The sequence below is a fragment of the Eriocheir sinensis genome, chromosome 24, assembly GCF_024679095.1.
Source record: "Eriocheir sinensis breed Jianghai 21 chromosome 24, ASM2467909v1, whole genome shotgun sequence".
NCBI lineage: Eukaryota > Metazoa > Arthropoda > Malacostraca > Decapoda > Varunidae > Eriocheir > Eriocheir sinensis.
In genome coordinates, this window is record NC_066532.1 from 16,796,451 (window position 1) to 16,819,202 (window position 22,752).

The window sequence follows — 22,752 nt, forward strand, 5'->3', positions numbered from 1 at the left end:
CCCATTACCAATCCTTTCCCTATCCACCAGTCCCATTACCAACCCTTCCCCTCTCCACCAGTCCCATTACTAACCCTTCCCCTATCCACCAGTCCCATTACTAACCCTTCCCCTATCCACCAGTCCCATTACCAATCCTTCCACTATCCACCAGTCCCATTACCAACTCTTCCCCTATCCACCAGTCTCATTACCAATCCTTTCCCTATCCACCAATCCCATTACCAACTCTTCCCCTATCCACCAGTCTCATTACCAATCCTTACCCTATCCACCAATCCCATTACCAACCCTTCCCCTATCCACCAGTCCCATTACCAACCCTTCCCCTCTCCATCAGTCCCATTACCAACCCTTCCCCTATCCACCAGTCCCATTACCAACCTTCCCCTATACACCAGTCTTATTACCAACCCTTCCCCTATCCAGCAGTCCCATTACCAACCCTTCCCCTATCCACCAGTCCCATTACCAATCCTTCCCTTATTCACCAGTCCCATTACCAACCCTTCCCCTATCCACCAGTCCCATTACCAATCCTTCCCCTATCCACCAATCCCATTACCAACTCTTCCCCTATCCACCAGTCCCATTACCAACCCTTCCCCTATCCACCAGTCCCATTACCAACCCTTCCCATATCCACCAGTCCCATTACCAACCCTTCCCCTATCCACCAGTCCCATTACCAACCCTTACCCTCTCCACCAGTCCCATTACCAACCCGTCCCCTATCCACCAGTCCCATTACCAATCCTTCCACTATCCACCAGTCCCATTACCAACTCTTCCCCTATCCACCAGTCCCATTACCAACCCTTCCCCTATCCACCAGTCCCATTACCAACTCTTCCCCTATCCACCAGTCCCATTACCAACCCTTCCCCTCTCCACCAGTCCCATTACTAACCCTTCCCCTATCCACCAGTCCCATTACTAACCCTTCCCCTCTCCACCAGTCTCCTGTCTCCAACCTGCTCCGTGACACTCCAAAGATTAAGCCTGGGTTACCAAGGGTGCCATGAGGAGACACTCTGAAGGATAAGGTTGTGAGCTAGAAAGAAGGACTCACCCACTCTGCCTTCCTTTCACTGAAGCTTTATAACGACTGCAGCTGAAAGCAAGAGCCGGCAAGCAACCTCCTACCTCACCACAGCATTAGTTTATTCATTCCCTGCCCTACTGTGAAGGCTTACCCTGCCTTAAAAACAACAGCTCCTCAACAGAACAAATCTAGGGCTTACACGACAAAAGGTTGACTTCTCTTGACAGAGCAAAACAAACAAACAAAACAGACCTAAGCAGCCTGTCACTCCCTCTCAGGTTACTGAAGGAAACATAAAGGACAGAGCCTCAATTCCTTTACTTTTTGGTTTTAACATTAGTACAAAAGAGGAGTCCTGTTAAGGATTCCTGTACCACACTTCAAGTCCCCAATTCAAGGAGTCCTTTGTGCTCCATGAGAGCCCTGAGCCTCCTCAGGACTAGAGCAGCCATGTCCTTGGGGTCGTGCTGGGAAAGAGGGAAGGCAGGGATGAGTACACTGTCTTGAAATGTGCACCACTGAGTGCTGGGGATTGAGCCTGGGCCTTCTGTGCAGTAGTCTCCCCACAAGGCCCGGGCTCAATACCCAGCACTCAGTGGTGCACATTTCAAGATTTTTTCATTCAGCCTAAGGCACCATTAGGCCTTTTTGGTGATGCCTCGTGGCTGGCCCAGCCTGTGTTGGTGAAGGCATGTTTATAGTGGCATCATCTTGCTTGGCTCATGCTGTCCCCAACAGCTAAATTTTTATCCTCTTTAGACTTAATCTAGAGTCCAGCTTGACAGGTGGTCATCAGGACAGCATGTGGGTAGTCTTAGGCTATTCAGTGATGACTGAAAATTGTCAGCTTGTAGTGGAGAGCGGGACGTGAACCTGTGTCCTCCAGGACCCACACGCTGACCACTCAGCCACCACCTACACCTATCTTTGTTTATCTTCCCAGTTTCATGTTTATCCTCACTTTTATTTACTCCACACTCACACTTCATTACTTTTTTTACTTATTTTTTTAAATAAATGAAGCAGCTTACCTGGAAGATGTGTATCCCAGCGGTGGTCATGACGACGAGCTCAAAGCATCCGTCGCCGATCACATCAGCGTACACCATGGCCAGCACGGGGCACGGCAGCTTCAGGGTGTGGTGAAGCTTCCACGCCGCCGACGCCTCCTCTGCCGCGCCTTCTTCACTCCACTTATACACCAGCACCACCTAGAGAGTTGATTAATTTCATGTGTCAAGTTTTATAAGCCAAAACAAGGGATACGATTAAGCCTCTGCCTCCTCCTCCTCCCCCTCCTCATTCCATCTATACACTGGCAAGACCTACAGTGTTTTTCATGTGTACTTACTTGTCCGTACGTGCCAATCAGTACTTCATTCTGTCCGTCATGATCAATGTCGCAAACCGTGCAGCACAAAACAGCGTCCTGGGCACCAGACTCCGGCAGAAGGCAGCTTTCTCGGGAACCCAGAAAGTCCCTGAAACACAACATGGAGCCTTAGTATTAACATGGTGTATAGCCAAGTGTAAAAGGGACAAACAAGCCAGCCAAGGCGATATTCTGTTTTTGGTGGCATCTGGCAGCTGCTGAATTCTTGCTGCATTGTGTAGTGAAGCGAGTTAAGGAAAAAATGACCTTAACCCATCCGCTGTGATTGTCACGGATTTTGCCTTCACTGGTAGCCTGGTAACATACAGTCCCAGGTCTTTCTCTGCCTCTGTGGTGGATAGTGGAGTGTTTCCCATGTGGTATTGGTATGCTGGATATCCCTTCACTGGTAGCCTGGTAACATACAGTCCCAGGCCTTTCTCTGCCTCTGTGGTGGATAGTGGAGTGTTTTCCATGTGATACTGGTATGCTGGATATCGCCTCCCAAGGTGCATGACTTTACATTTTTCTTCATTGAATTGTAGCAGCCACTTTTTGTTCCATTCCTGTAGCTTGGTGATGTCTTCTTGTAGGAAATCTGCATCCAAGGGGTTAAAACACAATTTGCTTTATATATATGTGTGTAAGAGTACAGACAAAAAGTTAAGTTACTAACAATATTCTTAACCTTAGTCCACATGATGGCAACTCACGCACTGATCCCACTTACTTGTATATGATGGAGGACTCGAGCGCTGAGCAGGCAGCAATGTGGACTACCTCCTCCTTCTGCTCTCGGTCACCTTGGGGCTCAAAGGCTGGAAGAGTTAGTTGTGATTATTGTAGCAGCCCGCACACACAAAAAGATGAAATGTGAAGCTGTAAATGCTGCTGGAGCTCACATACACACACACACACACACACACACACACACACACACACACACACAAATAAAAAAAATAAAAAATGCAATATGATGCCATGATTACTGTGCATATCAGTTTCATGGAAGAAGTGTGTTGTGTAATGTTGCTATTGCCTTCCTTCATGAATCAAAAAAATACTAAAAGGTGATGAAAGACAATGAAAAAATACTAAAGGATGTGTGACAAGACTAAAAGAAGTAAAGCAAGCATCTAATAAAATAAAATAAAAATAAATTAAATAAAACGAAAAAATACTAAAAAATAATGAAATCAAATCAATAAATAAAACAAAAAAAGTGAAAACAAACATACCAATAAAAAAAGAAATACATAAAAGATTAGAGATAAAAAATAAAACTATGAAATAATAACTCAACAATAATAATTAAAAAAACATGCCACACCTCTGAGAAAACTTGGTCGCGGCAATGTGCTGTGGAGGCTGAAGGTGCGGACCGAGGCGATGGGGTAGTCCCAGGAGACAGACTGGCTGGCGGTGACGCGTGGCAGGGAGTCCAGGCTGACGGCGAACACCTCCACTTTCCCGCCCTCACCGCCCACCGCCGACACACGCCTGCAAGACACAACGGATTGACAGAGACACATAAACATTGGGTCCTTTTCTTTTCAATCCTGAGCAGCGTTGCCAGATCATCATATTCACCACACTGCATTAACCAGTTTTGGACACTTAACCCAGTAGCTGCAGGGATCGTGTTTCCAAAAGGCCTCTCTAAGCGAATTAATGAGAAAAAATCATCACTCTCGCAAACCATTTCATAATATATATATCAACGCATCTGTGATCAGTTTATGCATCATCTATTTTGGGGGGTTTATATCATGGCAAAAATGTGGTCCGTCGCTGGTACACGGTAAAGCCACAAATTTGGCCCGTCGCGGCTACCGGGTTAACTATCACAAAAAGACATCAATAATTAAGCATTTCAACGATAACTATACATGACTCTAGTTACTGGGGTGGAGGAGATAGTTTGGGGTCAGAAATCGTCAAATATAAGAGGCTGAATAGGACAATCTGGGAACGTTGATCCTAAGACATAAGAGTCCTCCACTGCATTGGTTAGCAAGCTCACCTCACAACCTGCTCATGGGCTCGGTTCCCAGATGGAGTGGCAATGAATGGGGTTATATATCTATCAGGTGGGTGTTGTGTCCTGCCTCCGAGGTGTGTGTGTGTATGTGTGTGTGTGTGTGTGTGTGTGTGTGTGTGTGTGTGTGTGTTATCTGAAGTTGTTGTGTCCTGCCTCCTTGGTGTGTGTGTGTGTGTGTGTGTGTGTGTGTGTGTGTGTGTTATCTGAAGTTGTTGTGTCCTGCCTCCTTGGTGTGTGTGTGTGTGTGTGTGTGTGTGTGTGTGTTATCTGAAGTTGTTGTGTCCTGCCTCCTAGGTGTGTGTGAGTGTTATCTGAAGTTCCAGCCGTACCCAAAAGGTCATGAATATTTAGCTGCAACCCCAAACAAGGAGGGTACAGACTGGTGATCACAAGTCTGCCACACGATCAGACAGTGGTGAACGGTGATGATAATTTGCAATGCCCCCCAAAATAACCACTCCTACCAGATGAAAGTTGGAAAGTTTCATTTAGTCGGTGCAACATCTGTGGTCATATGCCGGAGTGAGACAGAAGGGAAGGAATTATAAAAGGGAACAGATCCCAGGAGATGGGACACAACCCCCGATTAATACCTGGTACCCATTCACTGCTGGGTGGACAGGGGCATGGGATATCAGAAAAGCCGCCCAATTTTTTTCCATTCTGCCCGGGAATCGAACCTGGGCTCTCTCAGTTGTGTGTCGAGTATGCTAACCACTGCACCACGAAGCCCCCACCTACTAGATGAAGTATCCAGAACAAGGAGGGTACAGACTGGCAATCACAGGTCCACCACACGATCAGACAGCGATGAATAGTGAATTGATAAGAATTTACAACCCAAAATAATAAAATCACCCCAACCCAATGTGTCACACCTCGGTTTCCAAATGCCTTACTTTACGAGTGTTTTGATTTACGAGCAAAAACAATTCACAAACAATGTCTTGGTTTACGAGCAGTGACTTGGTGTACGAGGATCCTGTTTGTACAAGTCGAAGATTCGAGCGTGGGTTTCCTTTGTTCACTGCAAGAGCGGAAAACAATGGGAATGGGGTATCGGTCCATGTTGTTCACTCCCAGAGGTAGCACCCGCGTGATCATGTCGCTTACGTTTGTGCTCTAGTATGTGATCTTCGTGTTTTCAGTGGGCCTTTTTTTTCATAATTGTTTTCTTTTTTTTTTTACGCCCTTGAACTGTCTCCTCTTCTGAAAAAAAAAAATGTATGTTCGTTTTGGTTTACGAGTTTTTTGGTTTGTGAGCAGAATTTCGGAACGAATTTAGCTCGTCAACCAAGGTAAGACTGAACGTCCATCCTGAGTGTGATCTGTGACAGGGATTTTCATTTTTTCCCCTTGATCTACCTCCTTTATAAACTGTAAAAATAAAATAAAGAACTACAGACTCCCACCTCTTCTTGTCGTGCGAGTAAGATACGTCCATCCAGAGTGCGATCTGTGATGGGGATTTCATTTTTTCCCCTTGATCTACCTCCTTTATATACTGTATGAATAAATAAAGAACTACAGACTCCCACCTCTTCTTGTCGTGTGAGTAAGTTACGTCCATCCAGAGTGTGATCTGTGACAGGGATTTTCATTTTTTTCCCCTTGATCTACCTCCTTTATATACTGTGTGAATAAATAAAGACCTACAGACTCCCACCTTTTCTTGTTGTGCGAGTAAGATACGTCCATCCTGAGTGTGATCTGTGACAGGGATTTTAATTTTTTCCCCTTGATCTACCTCCTTTATATACTGTGTGAATAAATAAAGACCTACAGACTCCCACCTTTTCTTGTTGTGCGAGTAAGATACGTCCATCCAGAGTGCAATCTGCGACAGGTTCTGGAACTCAGGGAAGGAGGCAGAGCTCTTGTCCTCCTCCTGGTAGGCCTCGTCGCCTGGCTCGTACACGTGGATGCGCTGGTCGCTCCCGCTGAGCAGCCACACCGTCTGCCAACACACACCACCATCACCATCACTGGGGATATATAAACAGACTGACAAGCAAATGAAACCTGGCCTGAACTCACCTGACCTAACCTAACCTTACCTAACCATACCTAACCTACCTGACTTGACCTAACCTAACAGTATTATCATCATTATATTCTCACTATATGCCATGCTTCCTTTGATGTAAAAAAGAAAGGAAAATATACATACAGGTCAACAAAGGATACAAAAGGGAAACAAAACACAAGATGCTTATATATATTCAAGAAATTCAGCTTCCCGTACAGAGTTGGGGATGTGTGGAACAAGTTAAGGGAAGATGTCGTGATGGCAAAAAGTGTCAAACAGTTTAACCCCTTGACTGCAGATTTCCTACAGCCAGACATCAAGCTACAGGAATGGAACAAAAAGTGGCTGCTATAATTCAATGAAGAAGGATGTAAAGTCCTGCACCTTGGGAGGGGATATCCAGCACACCAATACCACATGGGAAACACTCCACTATCCACCACAGAGGCAGAGAAAGACCTGGGACTATATGTTACCAGGCTACCAGTGAAGGCAAAATCCGTGCCAGTCACAGCGGACGGGTTAATTAAGACACCTTTCAAATGGAGTCTGGATAAACTTTTGGAATTCTCTAACACATTTTCTTTTTGGGGGTGGTAAATTTTGCAGGTTTTTTTTTTTCCTGCTGTTTTCTATTTACACTTGACGGCTTTCTCAGATGTAAAAAATAAACAATATATATTCGTATAACTTAACAAGGGACACACACAAGGCAAGTAAAACCCAAATATTAAGTAACAGAAGCAATGGTCTTACCTCCCAGCCATTCTTGGTGAGGGTCTCGGTGTGGTAGAGGTAGTAGGGCACAAACTCCAGGTTCAGGGTCAGGCAGTTCTGGGACACCACCTCCAGGGCACTGTCGGAGTTGAGGTCCCAGTCGGAGTAGATGTTGAAGAACTGACTCTGCTGGCCCTTCCCATCCTCCTTCTGGGAGATTAAGGTTGCATTTTACTTTATACTCAAGCACTAAGGAGAACAGACAAAGCCACAAATTTGGCTCGTCGCTGCTACATGGTAAAGCCACAAATTTGGCCCGTCGCTGCTACATGGTAAAGCCACAAATCTGGCCCGTCGCTGCTACACGGTTAAATTGCCAAACTGTCCATATATGTGTTCGTTTCCAGGGTAACATCAACTCCAACCCCAGCCACCACCATTAGAGGACATGAAACAGAACATATTAAAAAAAAAAATCCACCTTGTATGAGTTTTTTTTCATACATACAACTCAACTCTTTCTTCACTACACATCACGACACGACTTTTGTCCCTCACTGTACATTGGTGGATTACGCCTTATTAGCGTTTTTTCTCACCTTTAATATGGTGATCCCTATGATGAAGTCTTCCTGAATCACAGATCGGTTCACAGCATCAACTGATATTATTTCTGCCCCGGCTGGAAGCAAAGAATAAGGGTTTTAGATCATAAGAAATACAGTTCATTACAGATTTTATTGATATGGCTACAAAAAAAGTAAAGGTAAAGGTAAGACTGCCGGTGAAAGGGATGAAAGAATGAGGATACTTGTTGACTCTTGCATTAGGAAGTTGGACAGCATCCGGACGAGGCTTATGGTTAGTATGTTTACCTGTGCTTACCTGGAATGTAGGTGAACGGCACTTCTCTCATACAAGGTTTGCCATTCCTGTACTCCAAACAGTGTATCTGGGAAGGCAAAGTTGATATGTCTTACTTTTTGGATTTAGAATGAAGAGGAAAAGAAAAGAAAATACCAAAATAAAACAAAGGAAAAGAAATTACGAGTAACTGACACTAAGAAGCGGAAAAGAAAGCCGAGAGTCATTGCAAAGAATAACTCAAAACACAATACTGAGCTTGATGTCTAAACTCCAGTCAGTACATGAAGAAGAGGAAAATAAAACTAGACATTGGACACTCGCTAACAAGTGCAAACCGCCTGCTGCCAACACCCTCTGGTCGGAGTGCTCAAAATGTGAAAATATGCATCTTTGACCTGTGACCTTGACCTCTGACCATTGACCTTGAAAATCGAACTCGTCTGGTGGGGGGCCATTAGTAGTCCACCTATGAAGTTTCAACATCCTAGCGGTAATGATTCAAAAGTTATTGCATTACAGAAAAAAAAATTACACAGCTGAAAACAATACCTTCCGCAAAATTATTTTACGGGCGGTAATAAATTGAAACAAAGTAAAAAAGCGAAGCCAAACTAAAATTAAGAGGAGGAAAAGAAAGATGGGAGTCACTGCAAAGACTTACTCCAAAACACAAAATACAGCACATCACAACACCAATAAACAAATAGAGAAACACACTCTGAGTCACTTGCCTTTCTCTGCAGCGAGGCGACAAGCAGCTTGGTGTAGCCTTGAGCGTCTGTGAGGGAGGCCAGGGAGTAGATGTTGCCCTGGGACGGGAGGCTGAGGAGGGAGGGCATCACCATCATCATCATCATCTTCATTACTGTCATCATTATCATTATCACCATTCCTCCCTTGGTCTTACTGCATATGACATTCTACACAAGCTGACCTATATGCTGTTTAAATCTCTATGTATGAGTTATATTTCCTATTTTTATTATTGTTGGGATATTTTTCACAAGTTTAGGAAGGAGGAGGAAAAAAACATGGGTATTCTCGACTACCGTATATAAAGTTTCCTCAGAAGAAGCCATGAACGAAACTAGTTATGGATACACTCACCATGTTTCCTTCCTATTCACTCAGTTATTACTATCACTACTATTATTATTATTATTATTATCATTATTACCATGGCTATAAAACACAGTACACCACCACAATTATTATTATTATGGCTGAACTGGAATTTATTTACATGCATATGAAATAAACTAGAAATAAGAGAAGGAAAACTGCACCAGAGCTTATCAGTGAAAGGGATGAAAGAATGAATGTACTTGTTAACTCTTGCATTAGGAAGTTGGACAGCACTTTACTGGGCATACCTGAAGAAGTGGGCATCAATGAAGTTTAGGCCTTTGCCAGTTGAATCTCTTCTGGACATTGTCTGTAAGTTACCTGGAAAGGAGTGATAGGAATTAATGAGGAACAGAACTCTCTCTCTCTCTCTCTCTCTCTCTCTCTCTCTCTCTCTCTCTCTCTCTCTCTCTCTCTCTCTCTCTCTCTCTCTCTCTCTCATACAACACATTGCTATCTCTCTCTCTCTCTCTCTCTCTCTCTCTCTCTCTCTCTCTCTCTCTCTCTCTCTCTCTCTCATACAACCCACTGCCATATTTCTTTGCCATTTTGTCACCTATTTGTTAGATATTAAGTTCTTTAAATATGGTATGGGGGGATATACTGAGGGATTTATTTCCTTTCATTGTATTTTGGCAGCGGGGCACAGGTCAGGTTTGGTTAGATTTTGTTAGGTTAGGTCAGGTCAGGTATAATTAGCTCGTGATCTGAGAGGGTAAAGATGGGGGGCAGAGGGGGGGGGGGGAATTTTAGAAGTACACCCAACAGGCCGCTAACAGCCACTAACAACAGCCAACTTGAGTGTGAAGAACATATGTCAGGTATTTATCGCAAACATTTAAATCTAGCCAAAATATCCTAACTTGACCTAACCTTACCTGATCTGACCTAACTAAATCTAACCTAACCTAACTTAACTAAATCTAACCTAATCTAACTTAACTAAATCTAACCTGACCTAACTTAACTAAATCTAACCTGCCCTAACTTAACTAAATCTAACCTAACTTAACTAAATCTAACCTAACCTAACTTAACTAAATCTAACCTAACCTAACTTAACTAAATTTATCCTAACCTAACTTAACTAAATCTAACCTAACCTAACTTAACTAAATCTAACCTAACTTAACTAAATCTAACCTAACCTAACTTAACTAAATCTAACCTGCCCTAACTTAACTAAATCTAACCTAACTTAACTAAATCTAACCTAACCTAACTTAACTAAATCTAACCTAACCTAACTTAACTAAATCTAACCTAACCTAACTTAACTAAATCTAACCTAACCTAACTTAACTAAATCTAACCTAACCTAACTTAACTAAATCTAACCAAACCTAACTAAATCTAACCTAACCTAACTTAACTAAATCTAACCTGCCCTAACTTAACTAAATCTAACCTAACTTAACTAAATCTAACCTGCCCTAACTTAACTAAATCTAACCTAACTTAACTAAATCTAACCTAACTTAACTAAATCTAACCTAACCTAACTTAACTAAATTTATCCTAACCTAACTTAACTAAATCTAACCTAACCTAACTTAACTAAATCTAACCAAACCTAACTTAACTAAATCTAACCTAACCTAACTTAACTAAATCTAACCAAACCTAACTTAACTAAATCTAACCTGCCCTAACTTAAATAAATCTAACCTAACCTAACCTAACTAAATCTAACCTAACCTAACTAAATCTAACCTAACCTAACCTAACTAAATCTAACCTAACCTAACCTAACTAAATCTAACCTAACCTAACCTAACTAAATCTAACCTAACCTAACTAAATCTAACCTAACCTAACCTAACTAAATCTAACCTAACCTAACCTAACTAAATCTAACCTAACCTAACCTAACTAAATCTAACATAACCTAACCTAACTAAATCTAACCTAACCTAACCTAACTAAATCTAACATAACCTGATTTGATACAACTTAAATAAATATAACCTAAGAGAGAGAGAGAGAGAGAGAGAGAGAGAGAGAGAGAGAGAGAGAGAGAGCATAATATTATACCCCACACTCAACCAGTATGTCACTATAATCTATTTTAGGGTATAAGTAATCTAAAAGTCATCAATTACTGACCACAAATGTAATAAAAATAATCGATTACTAAAAACAACAACACTCCAAATCCTCCTGAGATAAGAATGACATTTACAATCAAGAACATAAACGGCTTTTTAATTACCATCTAAGGCAGGACAAGCGTGGACCAGGCGGCCAGGTCAAAGCACACATTTCCCTCTATATTTAATGACTGCCTCCGCCGCTGTCACGTTAGTCTTTGTTGATTTAATAAGGAAAAACAAACCACTGTGGAGGGAAGGAGGCGGGAACTCTTGGTCTTGTTCTTGATCTTGATGTCACAGGTGGTCTTGACTTTCCCTCTTCTTCTTCTTCTTTTGAACTATTCCTCTAGAAATAATCGATTACTGAAAAACACTGCACTGTGAAGAAACTAAATGCATCTTGTGAAGTATAGAAGTTTTGAGAAGGAGGACCTAAGAAGCGATACAAAGCGTTACAGGTCAAAAGAAGGAGGAGAAGCTTGTATCCACTCTGTATCATTTTTTATAGGTCCTTCTTAGCACTTTTCTCCACTTAAATACTTCTCTACGCACACTTAGTCACTACACTGTGCACACTTATACATTTATACACTTCACGTCTCGGTTTCTTGTGATAAAAGATAAATGTCACAGATTTACTCGGCTCACTAATCAATGCTCTTGGCCTTGAAATATACTTAAATAATCCAATACAAAGAAGAATATGGATGAATTAGCATAGCAATATTATTTTAAACCTAACTAGAGACCCTTTAATGCACATAAACATCTATATATCAATTCGCCTTCTCTGATATATGAAGAAACTAAAAAAAACGCTGTAGTTTGCTAATTTCTTTTCCTTCTATGTCAAAATCAAGAAAGCACATAAATAAAGCACCTTATAGTCCCTTAAAACACTGGAAAAGAGTAAAAATAAGGTTTAGTGAAGAATGGCAATCAGCTGTTTAGGAAGACCAATGACACGTGTTTCTCAGGTCACTTTATTTACCTTTATTTCTCACGTCTAATTAAAGGTGAGTTAACAAGAATACATTAGCTGCTTTAAATCACAGGTAAAGGTTCTGTATTCAATCTCTGGTTCTTTAATTTAGTCTGATGATATTTATAGACAGGTAGATTTGTCCTCTGGTTTGCTTCACTTATAAATATGACAATAAGTAATCATAGATAATAAATGAATAAATGTATACCGACTGAAAGCTCTCTAATAAGGCACTTTACGCTCCTTGCTTCAGATGGGTGTTTCTCTAGAATTACACCCGACACCACGGATTTTTTTTTTTTCCCCCAGTTCAAGAAGATGCTAATATTAATTCTGGTAGCTGTTTTAAGTGCAAATTACTTGTTCATGGCACTAGAACAACTGATTAAGTGGTGATATTTTATTCTTTTGCTCCATTGGGTTAGTTTTAGCGGCACTAGGTTACAATTTTAGCGGCAAAAGGTTACTAATATTTTTTTTTTCAGCAAAGGTGACAGATCTGACCCTACCTTACCTGATTACTGATTAAGCGGTGATATTTTACTCTTTTGCACTATTGGGTTATTGTTTTAGCGGCATCAGGTTACAATTTTAGCGGCAAAAGATTACTAATATTTTTTTTTCAGCAAAGGTGACATATCTAACCTTACCTTACCTGATTACTGATTAAGCAGTGATATGTTACTCTTTTGCATCATTGGGTTACTGTTTTAGCGGCATTAGGTTACAATTTTAGCGGCAAAAGGTTACTAATATTTTTTTTCAGCAAAGGTGACGGATCTAACCTTACCTTACCTGATTACTGATTAAGTGGTGATATTTTACTCTTTTGCACCATTGGGTTATTGTTTTAGCGGCATTAGGTTACAATTTTAGCGGCAAAAGGTTACTAATATTTTTTTTTCAGTAAAGGTGACAGATCTAACCTTACCTTACCTGATTACTGATTAAGTGGTGAAATTTTACTCTTTTGCATCATTGGGTTACTGTTTTAGCGGCATCAGGTTACAATTTTAGCGGCAAAAGGTTACTAATATTTTTTTTACAGCAAAGGAGACAGATCTAACCTTACCTTACCTGATTACTGATTAAGCGGTGATATTTTACTCTTTTGCTCCATTGGGTTATTGTTTTAGCGGCATCAGGTTACTATTTTAGCGGCAAAAGGTTACTAATATTTTTTTTACAGCAAAGGAGACAGATCTAACCTTACCTTACCTGATTACTGATTAAGCGGTGATATTTTACTCTTGCATCATTGGGTTAGTTTTAGCGGCATCAGGTTACAATTTTAGCGGCAAAAGGTTACTAATATTTTTTTTTCAGCAAAGGTGACAGATCTAACCCTACCTTACCTGATTACTGATTAAGCGGTGATATGTTACTCTTTTGGACTATTGGGTTACTGTTTTAGCGGCATTAGGTTACAATTTTACCGGCAAAATTATTTTCTTTTTTTTACAGCAAAGGAAACAGTTCAAGGAAAAAGAAAAGGAAACGATACGTAATGAAAAAAATGCAAATTATTGCAAATACATTATGTGTCACTGATCAGTACATTCCTTTAACAGCTAAGTGAAGAGATGAAGTAGAAGAAGAAGCAGAGAGAAAACACTGAGACGGAGAAGAAGGCGGAGGAGAAAACAGCGAAGAGAAGACATAAGACAGGAGACACACCACCCCGCCACAATGAGCTGCCAGCGCGGGAACACCAACCGCACGCGCAAGCAGAAGCACCACAACAAGACAGCCTTCAAGAACACACTGCACGACACCAGCCGCCGCACGCTGCAGATGAACAGCATGGACATAACGGAGGTGAGGCTGCAGGGACGGGAGAAAATAGAGGAAGTGGGGGTGTTTTGGGTTTTGTTAGGTTAGGTTAGGTTAAGTTTAGGGTATCTTCAAACACATGATAGCCTGCACCTTATGGTATAAACCAACAAAGAATGAGCTCACTTTGTTGTATAGAAAGTCTCATTAGTAAGGAAGCCTATATGAATTATCTGAGTCTAGACCTATAATAACTGTTTTGGGTTTTGTTAGGTTAGGTTAATGGTATCTTCAAACACATGATAGCCAGCACCTTATGGTATAAATCAACAAAGAATGACCTCACTTTTTCGTATAGAAAGTCTCATTAGTAAGGAAGCATTTATGAATTATTTTAATCAAGACCTATAGTAACTGTTTTTTGGTTTTGTTAGGTTAGGTTAGGTTAAGTTTAGGGTATCTTCAAACACATGATAGCCAGCACCTTATGGTATAAATCAAGAAAGAATGATCTCACTTTGTTGTATAGAAAGTCTCATTAGTAAGGAAGCATATATGAATTATCTGAGTAGACCTATAGTAACTGTTTTGGGTTTTGTTAGGTTAGGTTAGGTTAAGTTTAGGGTATCCTCAAACACATGATAGCCAGCACCTTATGGTATAAATCAAGAAAGAATGATCTCACTTTGTTGTATAGAAAGTCTCATTAGTAAGGAAGCCTATATGAATTATCTGAGTCTAGACCTATAGTAACTGTTTTGGGTTTTGTTAGGTTAGGTTAGGTTAAGTTTAGGGTATCTTCAAACACATGATAGCCAGCACCTTATGGTATAAATCAACAAAGAATGACCTCACTTTGTTGTATAGAAAGTTTCATTAGTAAGGAAGCCTATATGAATTATCTGAGTCTAGACCTATAGTAACTGTTTTTGCTTTTGTTAGGTTAGGTTAGGTTAAGTTTTGGGTATCTTCAAACACATGATAGCCAGCACTTTATGGTATAAATCAACAAAGAATAACCTCACTTTGTTGTATAGAAAGTCTCATTAATAAGGAAGCCTATATGAATTATCTGAGTCTAGACGTATAGTAATTGTTTTGGGTTTTGTTAGGTTAGGTTAGGTTAAGTTTAGGGTATCTTCAAACACATGATAGCCAGCACCATATGGTATAAATCAACAAAGAATGACCTCACTTTGTTGTATAGAAAGTCTCATTACTAAGGAAGCCTATATAAATTATCTGAGTCTAGACCTATAGTATTTGTTTTGGGTTTTGTTAGGTTAGGTTAGGTTAAGTTTAGGGTATCTTCAAGCACATGATAGCCAGCACCTTATGGTATAAATCAACAAAGAATGACCTCACTTTGTTGTATAGAAAGTCTCATTAGTAAGGAAGCATTTATGAATTTTTTTAATCAAAACCTATAGCAACTGTTTTGGGTTTTGTTAGGTTAGGTTAGGTTAAGTTTAGGGTATCTTCAAACACATGATAGCCAGCACCTTATGGTATAAATCAACAAAGAATAACCTCACTTTGTTGTATAGAAAGTCTCATTAATAAGGAAGCCTATATGAATTATCTGAGTCTAGACCTATAGTAACTGTTTTGGGTTTTGTTAGGTTAGGTTAGGTTAAGTTTAGGGTATCTTCAAACACATGATAGCCAGCACCTTATGGTATAAATCAACAAAGAATGACCTCACTTTGTCGTATAGAAAGTCTCATTAGTAAGGAAGCCTATATGAATTATCTGAGTCTAGACCTATAGTAACTGTTTTGGGTTGTGTTAGGTTAGGTTAGGTTAAGTTTAGGGTATCTTCAGACACATGATAGCCAGCACCTTATGGTATAAATCAACAAAGAATGACCTCACTTTGTTGTATAAAAAGTTTCATTAGTAAGGAAGCCTATATGAATTATTGGAGTCTAGACCTATCATAACTGTTTTGGGTTTTGTTAGGTTAGGTTAGGTTAAGTTTAGGGTATCTTCAAACACATGATAGCCAGCACTTTATGGTAAAAATCAACAAAGAATGACCTCACTTTGTTGTATAGAAAGTCTCATTAGTAAGGAAGCCTATATGAATTATCTGAGTCTAGACCTATAGTAACTGTTTTGGGTTTTGTTAGGTTAGGTTAGGTTAAGTTTAGGGTATCTTCAAACACATGATAGCCAGCACCTTATGGTATAAATCAACAAAGAATGACCTCACTTTGTTGTATAGAAAGTCTCATTAGTAAGGAAGCCTATATGAATTATCTGAGTCTAGACCTATAGTAACTGTTTTGGGTTTTGTTAGGTTAGGTTAGGTTAAGTTTAGGGTATCTTCAAACACATGATAGCCAGCATCTTATGGTATAAATCAACAAAGAATGACCTCACTTTGTTGTATAGAAAGTCTCATTAGTAAGGAAGCATTTATGAATTTTTTTAATCAAGAGCTATAGTAACTGTTTTTGCTTTTGTTAGGTTAGGTTAGGTTAAGTTTAGGATATCTTCAAACACATGATATCCAGCACCTTATGGTATAAATCAATAAAGAATGACCTCACTTTGTTGTATAGAAAGTCTCATTAGTAAGGAAGCATTTATGAATTTTTTTAATCAAAACCTATAGTAACTGTTTTGGGTTTTGTTAGGTTAGGTTAGGTTAGGTTAAGTTTAGGGTATCTTCAAACACATGATAGCCAGCACCTTATGGTATAAATCAACAAAGAATGACCTCACTTTGTTGTATAGAAAGTCTCATTAATTAGGAAGCATATATGAATTTTTTAAGCAAGACCCATAGTAGCTGTTTTGGGTTTGTAAACCCAAAACAGCTACTATGGGTCTTGACTTAAAAATATATGTTTACTTATTAATGAGATTTTCGATACAACGGAGTGAGGTCATTCTTTGTTGATTTATACCTTAAGGTGCTGGCTATCGTGTGTGCTCTCGTTCTTTTTCTTTTGTCGGAGCAGCGTCTAGCTTCTACTTTTTTTTTTTTTTTTTTTTTTATTACCCTAAGTTGCCTCCCTTGCTGTGAAAAAGAAAAAAAAACTTACTTCATTTGTCTTGTGTCCCTGCCAGGTGTGCAAGAGGTGTCAGGACGTCATAGCCTGGAAGGTGAAGTACAAGAAATACAAGCCGCTCACACAACCCAAGACCTGCACCAATTGTCACCAGAAGAATATTAAGGTAAAAACAAAGGGTGTTGTCGTTTAGCTATTACTGTTAGGTGGCACAGCCCATTAGTGGTGCAGGTTATTTTTATTTATAGTGACTGGTGCGGTATATGACTTGTCCTTGGCTCATGCTGCTCCCCTGGTGCTCCTTTTGACCAGAATCACTGAAGTTAGGGTTGATTGAAGATCTGGGCAGCCTGTGGGTAATCTTCCAACTCTCGGTGATGGTTGAAAATTGTCAGTGTCTTGCGGTGGAACTCAGACCTAGGTCCTCAGGATCACCACATCTGTACACCGACCACTCGTGCCCAGTTTTACAGTTCAATAGAGCAAGTTTGTAAGCTACCCAACCAAACACAAAATACGACGAAAATTCCTTGTAGCTTTAATGTTTGGCGTTGATATAAAAAGGAGGATGGAATTTTATGAAACTACACAGAAAATCTCTTTTATTAGTATGGTATTGAGCAGAAATAACCGATCATTGTGGAGAATATAGTTTGGTTGGGCGCTTACAATGATTCGGTTTTGGACTGTCGAACTGGCCATTGGTCACCACCGAATGGCTGAGTTCACATTACAAATACAGTCATCCCTCAAATAGCACGGTTTCCAATAGTTCGGCTTCAGTTTTATACGGATTGTCATGGAAGATCTTTTAGGATTTTTAAATTTCCAGCTCGTCGAGAAATTTAAAAACCCTAAAAAATCTTCTTAGAAAATCCACATAAAACCAAAATTGAACTATTGGAAACCATACTATTTGAGGGACGACTGTATAAGTTAATATTAGTCTGCCGTTAAAAGTAAAATAGACTTCCCAAAATTCAGTACTAAAATATCCCTTTGCCTTCCCAGGACGCCTACCACACAGTCTGCCTCAACTGCTCCAAGGAACTCCAAGTCTGCTGCAAGTGTGGGAAGAAGGAGGAGATTGTGGCGCATAAACCTCCTTCAAAAATAGTAAGACTAATGTGTTTTATACGTTGGGAGGCAAGAGCCCCTTCTCTATACACCTCTTAACAATCCTCTGGCAAACCTCTGAAACCTCTTAACAAAATATTATGACTTAACTCATTTGCAGCGATGGGCCAAATTTGTGGCTTTACCGTGTAGCAGCGACGGGCCAAATTTGTGGCTTTACCGTGTAGCAGCGATGGGCCAAATTTGTGGCTTTACCGTGTAGCAGCGACGGACCAAATTTGTGGCTTTACCGTGTAGCAGCGAAGGGCCAAATTTGTGGCTTTACCGTGTAGCAGCGACAGACCAAATTTGTGGCTTTACCTTGTAGCAGCGACGGACCAAATTTGTGGCTTTATCGTGTAGCAGCGACGGACCAAATTTGTGGCTTTACCTTGTAGCAGCGACGGACCAAATTTGTGGCTTTACCATGTAGCAGTGATGGGCCAAATTTGTGGCTTTACCTTGTAGCAGCGACGGACCAAATTTGTGGCTTTACCGTGTAGCAGCGATGGGCCAAATTTGTGGCTTTACCGTGTCGCAGCGACGGGCCAATTTTGTGCCATGATATAAACCCCAAAATAGATGATACATAAACTGATCACAAATGCTTTGATATATATTATGAAATGGTTTGTGTGAGTGATGATTTTTTCTCATTTTTCTCGCTCAGAGGGACCATTTAGAAACATGATCCCCGCTGCTACTGGGTTAAGTGGTGTATGTATTAGGAGTCAGTATAAATTCTTGCACATAAACTTGCAGTAAAAATAGTAAGGCTAACATGTTTCGATTGTTTCATATATTGGGAAGCAGCATTCATTTCTCCATTCATCTCCCCCTCCCCCCTCCACCCCTGCCCACACCACTCCCCCCTCCACACCCTCCCACACCCTCCCCCACCCTCACTCCCACACCCCCACACACCACTACCTTTCATATGTGCGCCTCACTCACACCTAGCACATAATTTTGTTCATAAGCCTTCCACAAAAATAGTAACACTGTTTCATTTGGTTTACACAGAAGAAGTATATAAGACTGTCATGTGTTTTATATATTGGCAGTCACTACTTTTTTGCGTATAAACCTGTAACAAACCTCATGAACTTCTAACAAAAATAGTAAGACTGTTTCATTTGGTTTACACTGAAGAAGTAAGACTGTCATGTGTTTTATATATTGGCAGCCACTACTTCTTTCGCATGTAAACCTGTAACGAACCTCATGAACTTCTAAGAAAGAGAGTAAGACTATTGTGTGTTTTATAAAAGTTTGGAGGCTTTTTTGGGAGTTTGGAGCTCATTTTCCAACCTGTAACAGACCTCACAGACCTCTAACATATTCTCTCGTCCGCTTTCTCCTTCTCTCTCGTCATTTTCACTTTCATTTTCTTTTACTTTATGTCTCAGGTGTTTGGGGGCTGTTAGAAAGGCAGCTTATAGTGTCCCAACTCCTCCCTTTCTATCTGCTTTGTCTAATAATAATAATGATAATAATACCTAATAATAATAATACTCCCAGCCATTAGGAAATATAACAAACTGAGCTGATTTTTAACCTGGTAGCAGCGTGGATCATGTTTCTTAATGGTCCCTCTAAGCGAGAAAAATGAGAAAAAATCATCATCACTCACGCAGAACTTTTCATAATATATATCAAAGCATTTGTGATCAGTTTATGCATCATCTATTTTTGGGGGTTTACATCATGACACAAATCTGTCCCGTCGCTGGTACACGGTAAAGCCACAAATTTGTCCCGTCGCTGCTACACGGTAAAGCCACAAATTTGTTCCGTCGCTGCTACACGGTAAAGCCACAAATTTGTCCCGTCGCTGCTACACGGTAAAGCCACAAATTTGTTCCGTCGCTGCTACACGGTAAAGCCACAAATTTGGCCCGTCGCTGCTACATGGTAAAGCCACAAATTTGGCCCGTCACTGCTACCGGGTTAATCTGTTCTCTCTCATATATATACAACTTAAAACAAGAATAAAACTAATAAATCACTCTCTCTCCCAGGAACAACTCCAGACCATGGCTGAGCTGGAGGCTGAGGTGAAGACCCTTTCCGAGCGCAAGAGGCGAGCGTACTACAGGTAAGGCACTAGTTACAGGAGGTCTTGGATACTATAATTGCAGCACTTGAGTCTGAAGTTTTTATTATTATGCTCTGGCAGCCTGATTTTGTGGATAATATAGTAAATTTGATCTCCTTAACCCCCTGGATGTGGATTTCCTACAAGCAGACCTCACCAAGCTACAGGAATGGAACAAAAAGTGGCTGCGACAATTCGATGAAGAAAAATGTAAAGTCCTGCACCTTGGGAGGGGAAATCCAGCATACCAATACCACATGGGAAACACTCCACTATCCACCACAGAGGCAGAGAAAGATCTGGGACTATATGTTTCCTTGGGAGGGGAAATCCACCATACCAATACCACATGGGAAACACTCCACTATCCACCACAGAGGCAGAGAAAGACCTGGGAGCATGTGTTACCAGGCTACCAGTGAAGGGGAAATCTGTGCCAATCACAGCGGACGGGTTAATGCCACAAATCCAATGCTTCACATACAGTACTGTCAATCTATTCATTTCCATGTTGCTAATTTTCCCCTATTTTCCAGGTACTTAGAGAAGCTTGAAGGCAATCACAAGAAGAAGAAGAAGCAGCCTAACACTGGTTCTGAAGGGGAGGCGTGTGTCTGGAGAGAAGGAGAGGAGGGCAAGGCAGAGGAGGAGGAAGACACAATGAACATGGACGAGTACTTCAGGAATGCCCGACAGAAACTGGAGGAGCTGATGAAGGGGATAGAAGACGAGTTTTACGAGCATTTAGAGGACCTGAATCTTAGCAGTGACGACGGGTGTGATGACGAGGAAGACGACAGTGATGATGATTTTTGAATTTGTCCAACCTATACCCATTGATGAGTGGTGTTACTTATTGCATCAGTTTTTAAATATAAGTACTTAATCTAAATCGACCTTATTAATCCTCTTATCCCATGTAAAAATCTCAGTTGAGTTCCCTGCGCACTCCATTGCCTGATATTTTAGATTTTTTTTAATTTCTTTTTTATTTATTTATTATTATTATTATTATTATTTTTTTTTACAACAAAGGAGACAGCTCAAGGGCACAAAAAAGGAAACAATAATAAAAAAAAGCCCGCTACCCTTCAGTAACTATAATGTGGCTGATTTGTCTTTATAACTGTTTTTTCAAGGCGTGGTAAGTTAGTTTTATTGATTTTTTTTTTTACAGCGCATTTTACGACAGTTTGTAATATGTCAACTTAACCCTTCTTACGTGTAGGCTAACATATACACTCCCTCGGCAAAGGCTCAGAATATGCCACTTCCGAAGGTCAGGAGACAGCCCTCAAAAGTTCGAGAAGGGGGATATTTTATTTATTTATATATTTTTTACTTTTTTTATTTATTTTTTATTTTTTTTACAGTAAGGGAAGCAGCTCAAGGGCAAAAAAAAGTGAAAAAAAAACCTGTGTAAATCAAGCTCTTCTGAATAATTCCGATCCACAAATAGAATTAAAAGTCCAAACTAACCACATAATTTAACCCGTCCACTGCGATTAGCACAGATTTGGCCTTCACTGGTAGCCTGGTAACATATAGTCCCAGGTCTTTCTCTGCCTCTGTGGTGGATAGTGGAGTGTTTCCCATGTGGTATTGGTATGCTGGATATCCCCCCCCAAGGTACAGGACTTTACATTTTTCTTCATTGAATCTTAGCAGCCACTTTAGTTCCACTCCTTTAGCTTGGTGATGTCTTCTTGTAGGAAATCCGCAGTGAGGGGGTTAATAAATACTAATGCAATGTTTAAAAAGAATCAGGCACGTGTCTTTCCGAAGGTATAACTGTTGAAATAACCCTCATCATCACATGCTTTCCTATCCATACTGAATTCTGGGCTGACGCAGCATCCAGATATAAGCTTGATTCAGGGGTAATAAAGAGCGGATAATTCCCTTGTGTGGGTTTACAGAAAGATAAAAAGAGCATATCGTCACCTTCATACACAAACCACCTGTCATTATTTTCTACTTTACAGGAAATCAGAAAAGAACTGACATCATCTCATTTGGCTTAAGATTTAGGCAGAAATGAAAAGGCCAATTCTAGAACACTCAAACCCTGAATGACGAAGGCAACTCTACAGAAATGGGAGTCACATGATGAAAATTTGATGTAGACAAAAACCTGGAAATTGCTGAAATATGACTTAGGCAATTATTTTATGAAGGTGACGATATATTACTTTGAGGATATTAGAAGATTGCAGAGGTAAAAAAATTATTACTAGTATCAGATGATTATTAGATATGCTGAGAGGAGAAAAATACAAAAGAATGGATGAAATGGTAAAGTTTAGAGGTAACAGAGTGAATATATTGTTTGAAATTAAGAGGGAAGAAGAGGAAAGAGGTAGAATATAAGTTATATATTAAAGATGAGAATGATAGAGTTTTAATTCTTAACCTGTAGATGAGAAAGACAGAGAAGAGTGAATCAAATATGGTAAAATTAACCTGGTAGC

At 40.3% G+C, this 22,752-nt stretch overlaps 2 protein-coding genes across 3 annotated transcripts; one reads left to right on the top strand and one right to left on the bottom strand.

Moving 5' to 3' along the window:
- Positions 1-1,344: 1,344 nt before the first annotated feature.
- On the bottom strand, positions 1,345-11,754 carry LOC127002948 (KICSTOR complex protein kaptin-like). 2 transcript variants are annotated; one of them, XM_050869259.1, is made up of 13 exons: positions 11,409-11,754; positions 9,445-9,517; positions 8,803-8,893; positions 8,090-8,156; positions 7,804-7,886; positions 7,244-7,414; positions 6,294-6,415; positions 5,871-5,912; positions 3,748-3,917; positions 3,148-3,235; positions 2,397-2,526; positions 2,077-2,256; positions 1,345-1,512 (listed from the first exon to the last, which is right to left on the bottom strand). In XM_050869259.1, the coding sequence occupies exons 2-13, from the start codon at positions 9,501-9,503 to the stop codon at positions 1,426-1,428; spliced, it is 1,290 nt and encodes a 429-aa protein (XP_050725216.1). In that variant the 5' UTR covers positions 9,504-9,517; positions 11,409-11,754; the 3' UTR covers positions 1,345-1,425. The 2 variants fall into 2 exon arrangements, with proteins under 2 accessions (XP_050725216.1, XP_050725215.1); XM_050869258.1 differs by lacking the exon at positions 5,871-5,912 and having other exon boundaries at positions 6,252-6,415; positions 11,409-11,743.
- Positions 11,755-12,152: 398 nt separating this feature from the next.
- LOC127002949 (uncharacterized protein C9orf85 homolog) lies at positions 12,153-21,173 on the top strand. Its single transcript, XM_050869260.1, has 6 exons — positions 12,153-12,305; positions 13,846-14,092; positions 17,126-17,233; positions 18,079-18,183; positions 20,205-20,281; positions 20,818-21,173. Exons 2-6 carry the CDS (start codon positions 13,964-13,966, stop codon positions 21,095-21,097), a joined length of 699 nt encoding a protein of 232 aa, XP_050725217.1. The 5' UTR covers positions 12,153-12,305; positions 13,846-13,963; the 3' UTR covers positions 21,098-21,173.
- Positions 21,174-22,752: the final 1,579 nt, after the last annotated feature.

Bases quoted from the DNA above. Each gene is read 5' to 3' on its own strand.
- LOC127002948 (XM_050869259.1), bottom strand. From the start codon at position 9,503: ATGTCCAGAAGAGATTCAACTGGCAAAGGCCTAAACTTCATTGATGCC. The intron at 7,415-7,803 runs GTGAGAAAAAAC...TTAATCTCCCAG, and splicing joins TAGGGATCACCATATTAAAG to AAGGAGGATGGGAAGGGCCA. The intron at 1,513-2,076 runs GTAAGCTGCTTC...CCTCTTTCCCAG, and splicing joins CTGGGATACACATCTTCCAG to CACGACCCCAAGGACATGGC.
- LOC127002949 (XM_050869260.1), top strand. From the start codon at position 13,964: ATGAGCTGCCAGCGCGGGAACACCAACCGCACGCGCAAGCAGAAGCAC. The intron at 17,234-18,078 runs GTAAAAACAAAG...TTGCCTTCCCAG, and splicing joins GTCACCAGAAGAATATTAAG to GACGCCTACCACACAGTCTG. The intron at 20,282-20,817 runs GTAAGGCACTAG...CCTATTTTCCAG, and splicing joins AAGAGGCGAGCGTACTACAG to GTACTTAGAGAAGCTTGAAG.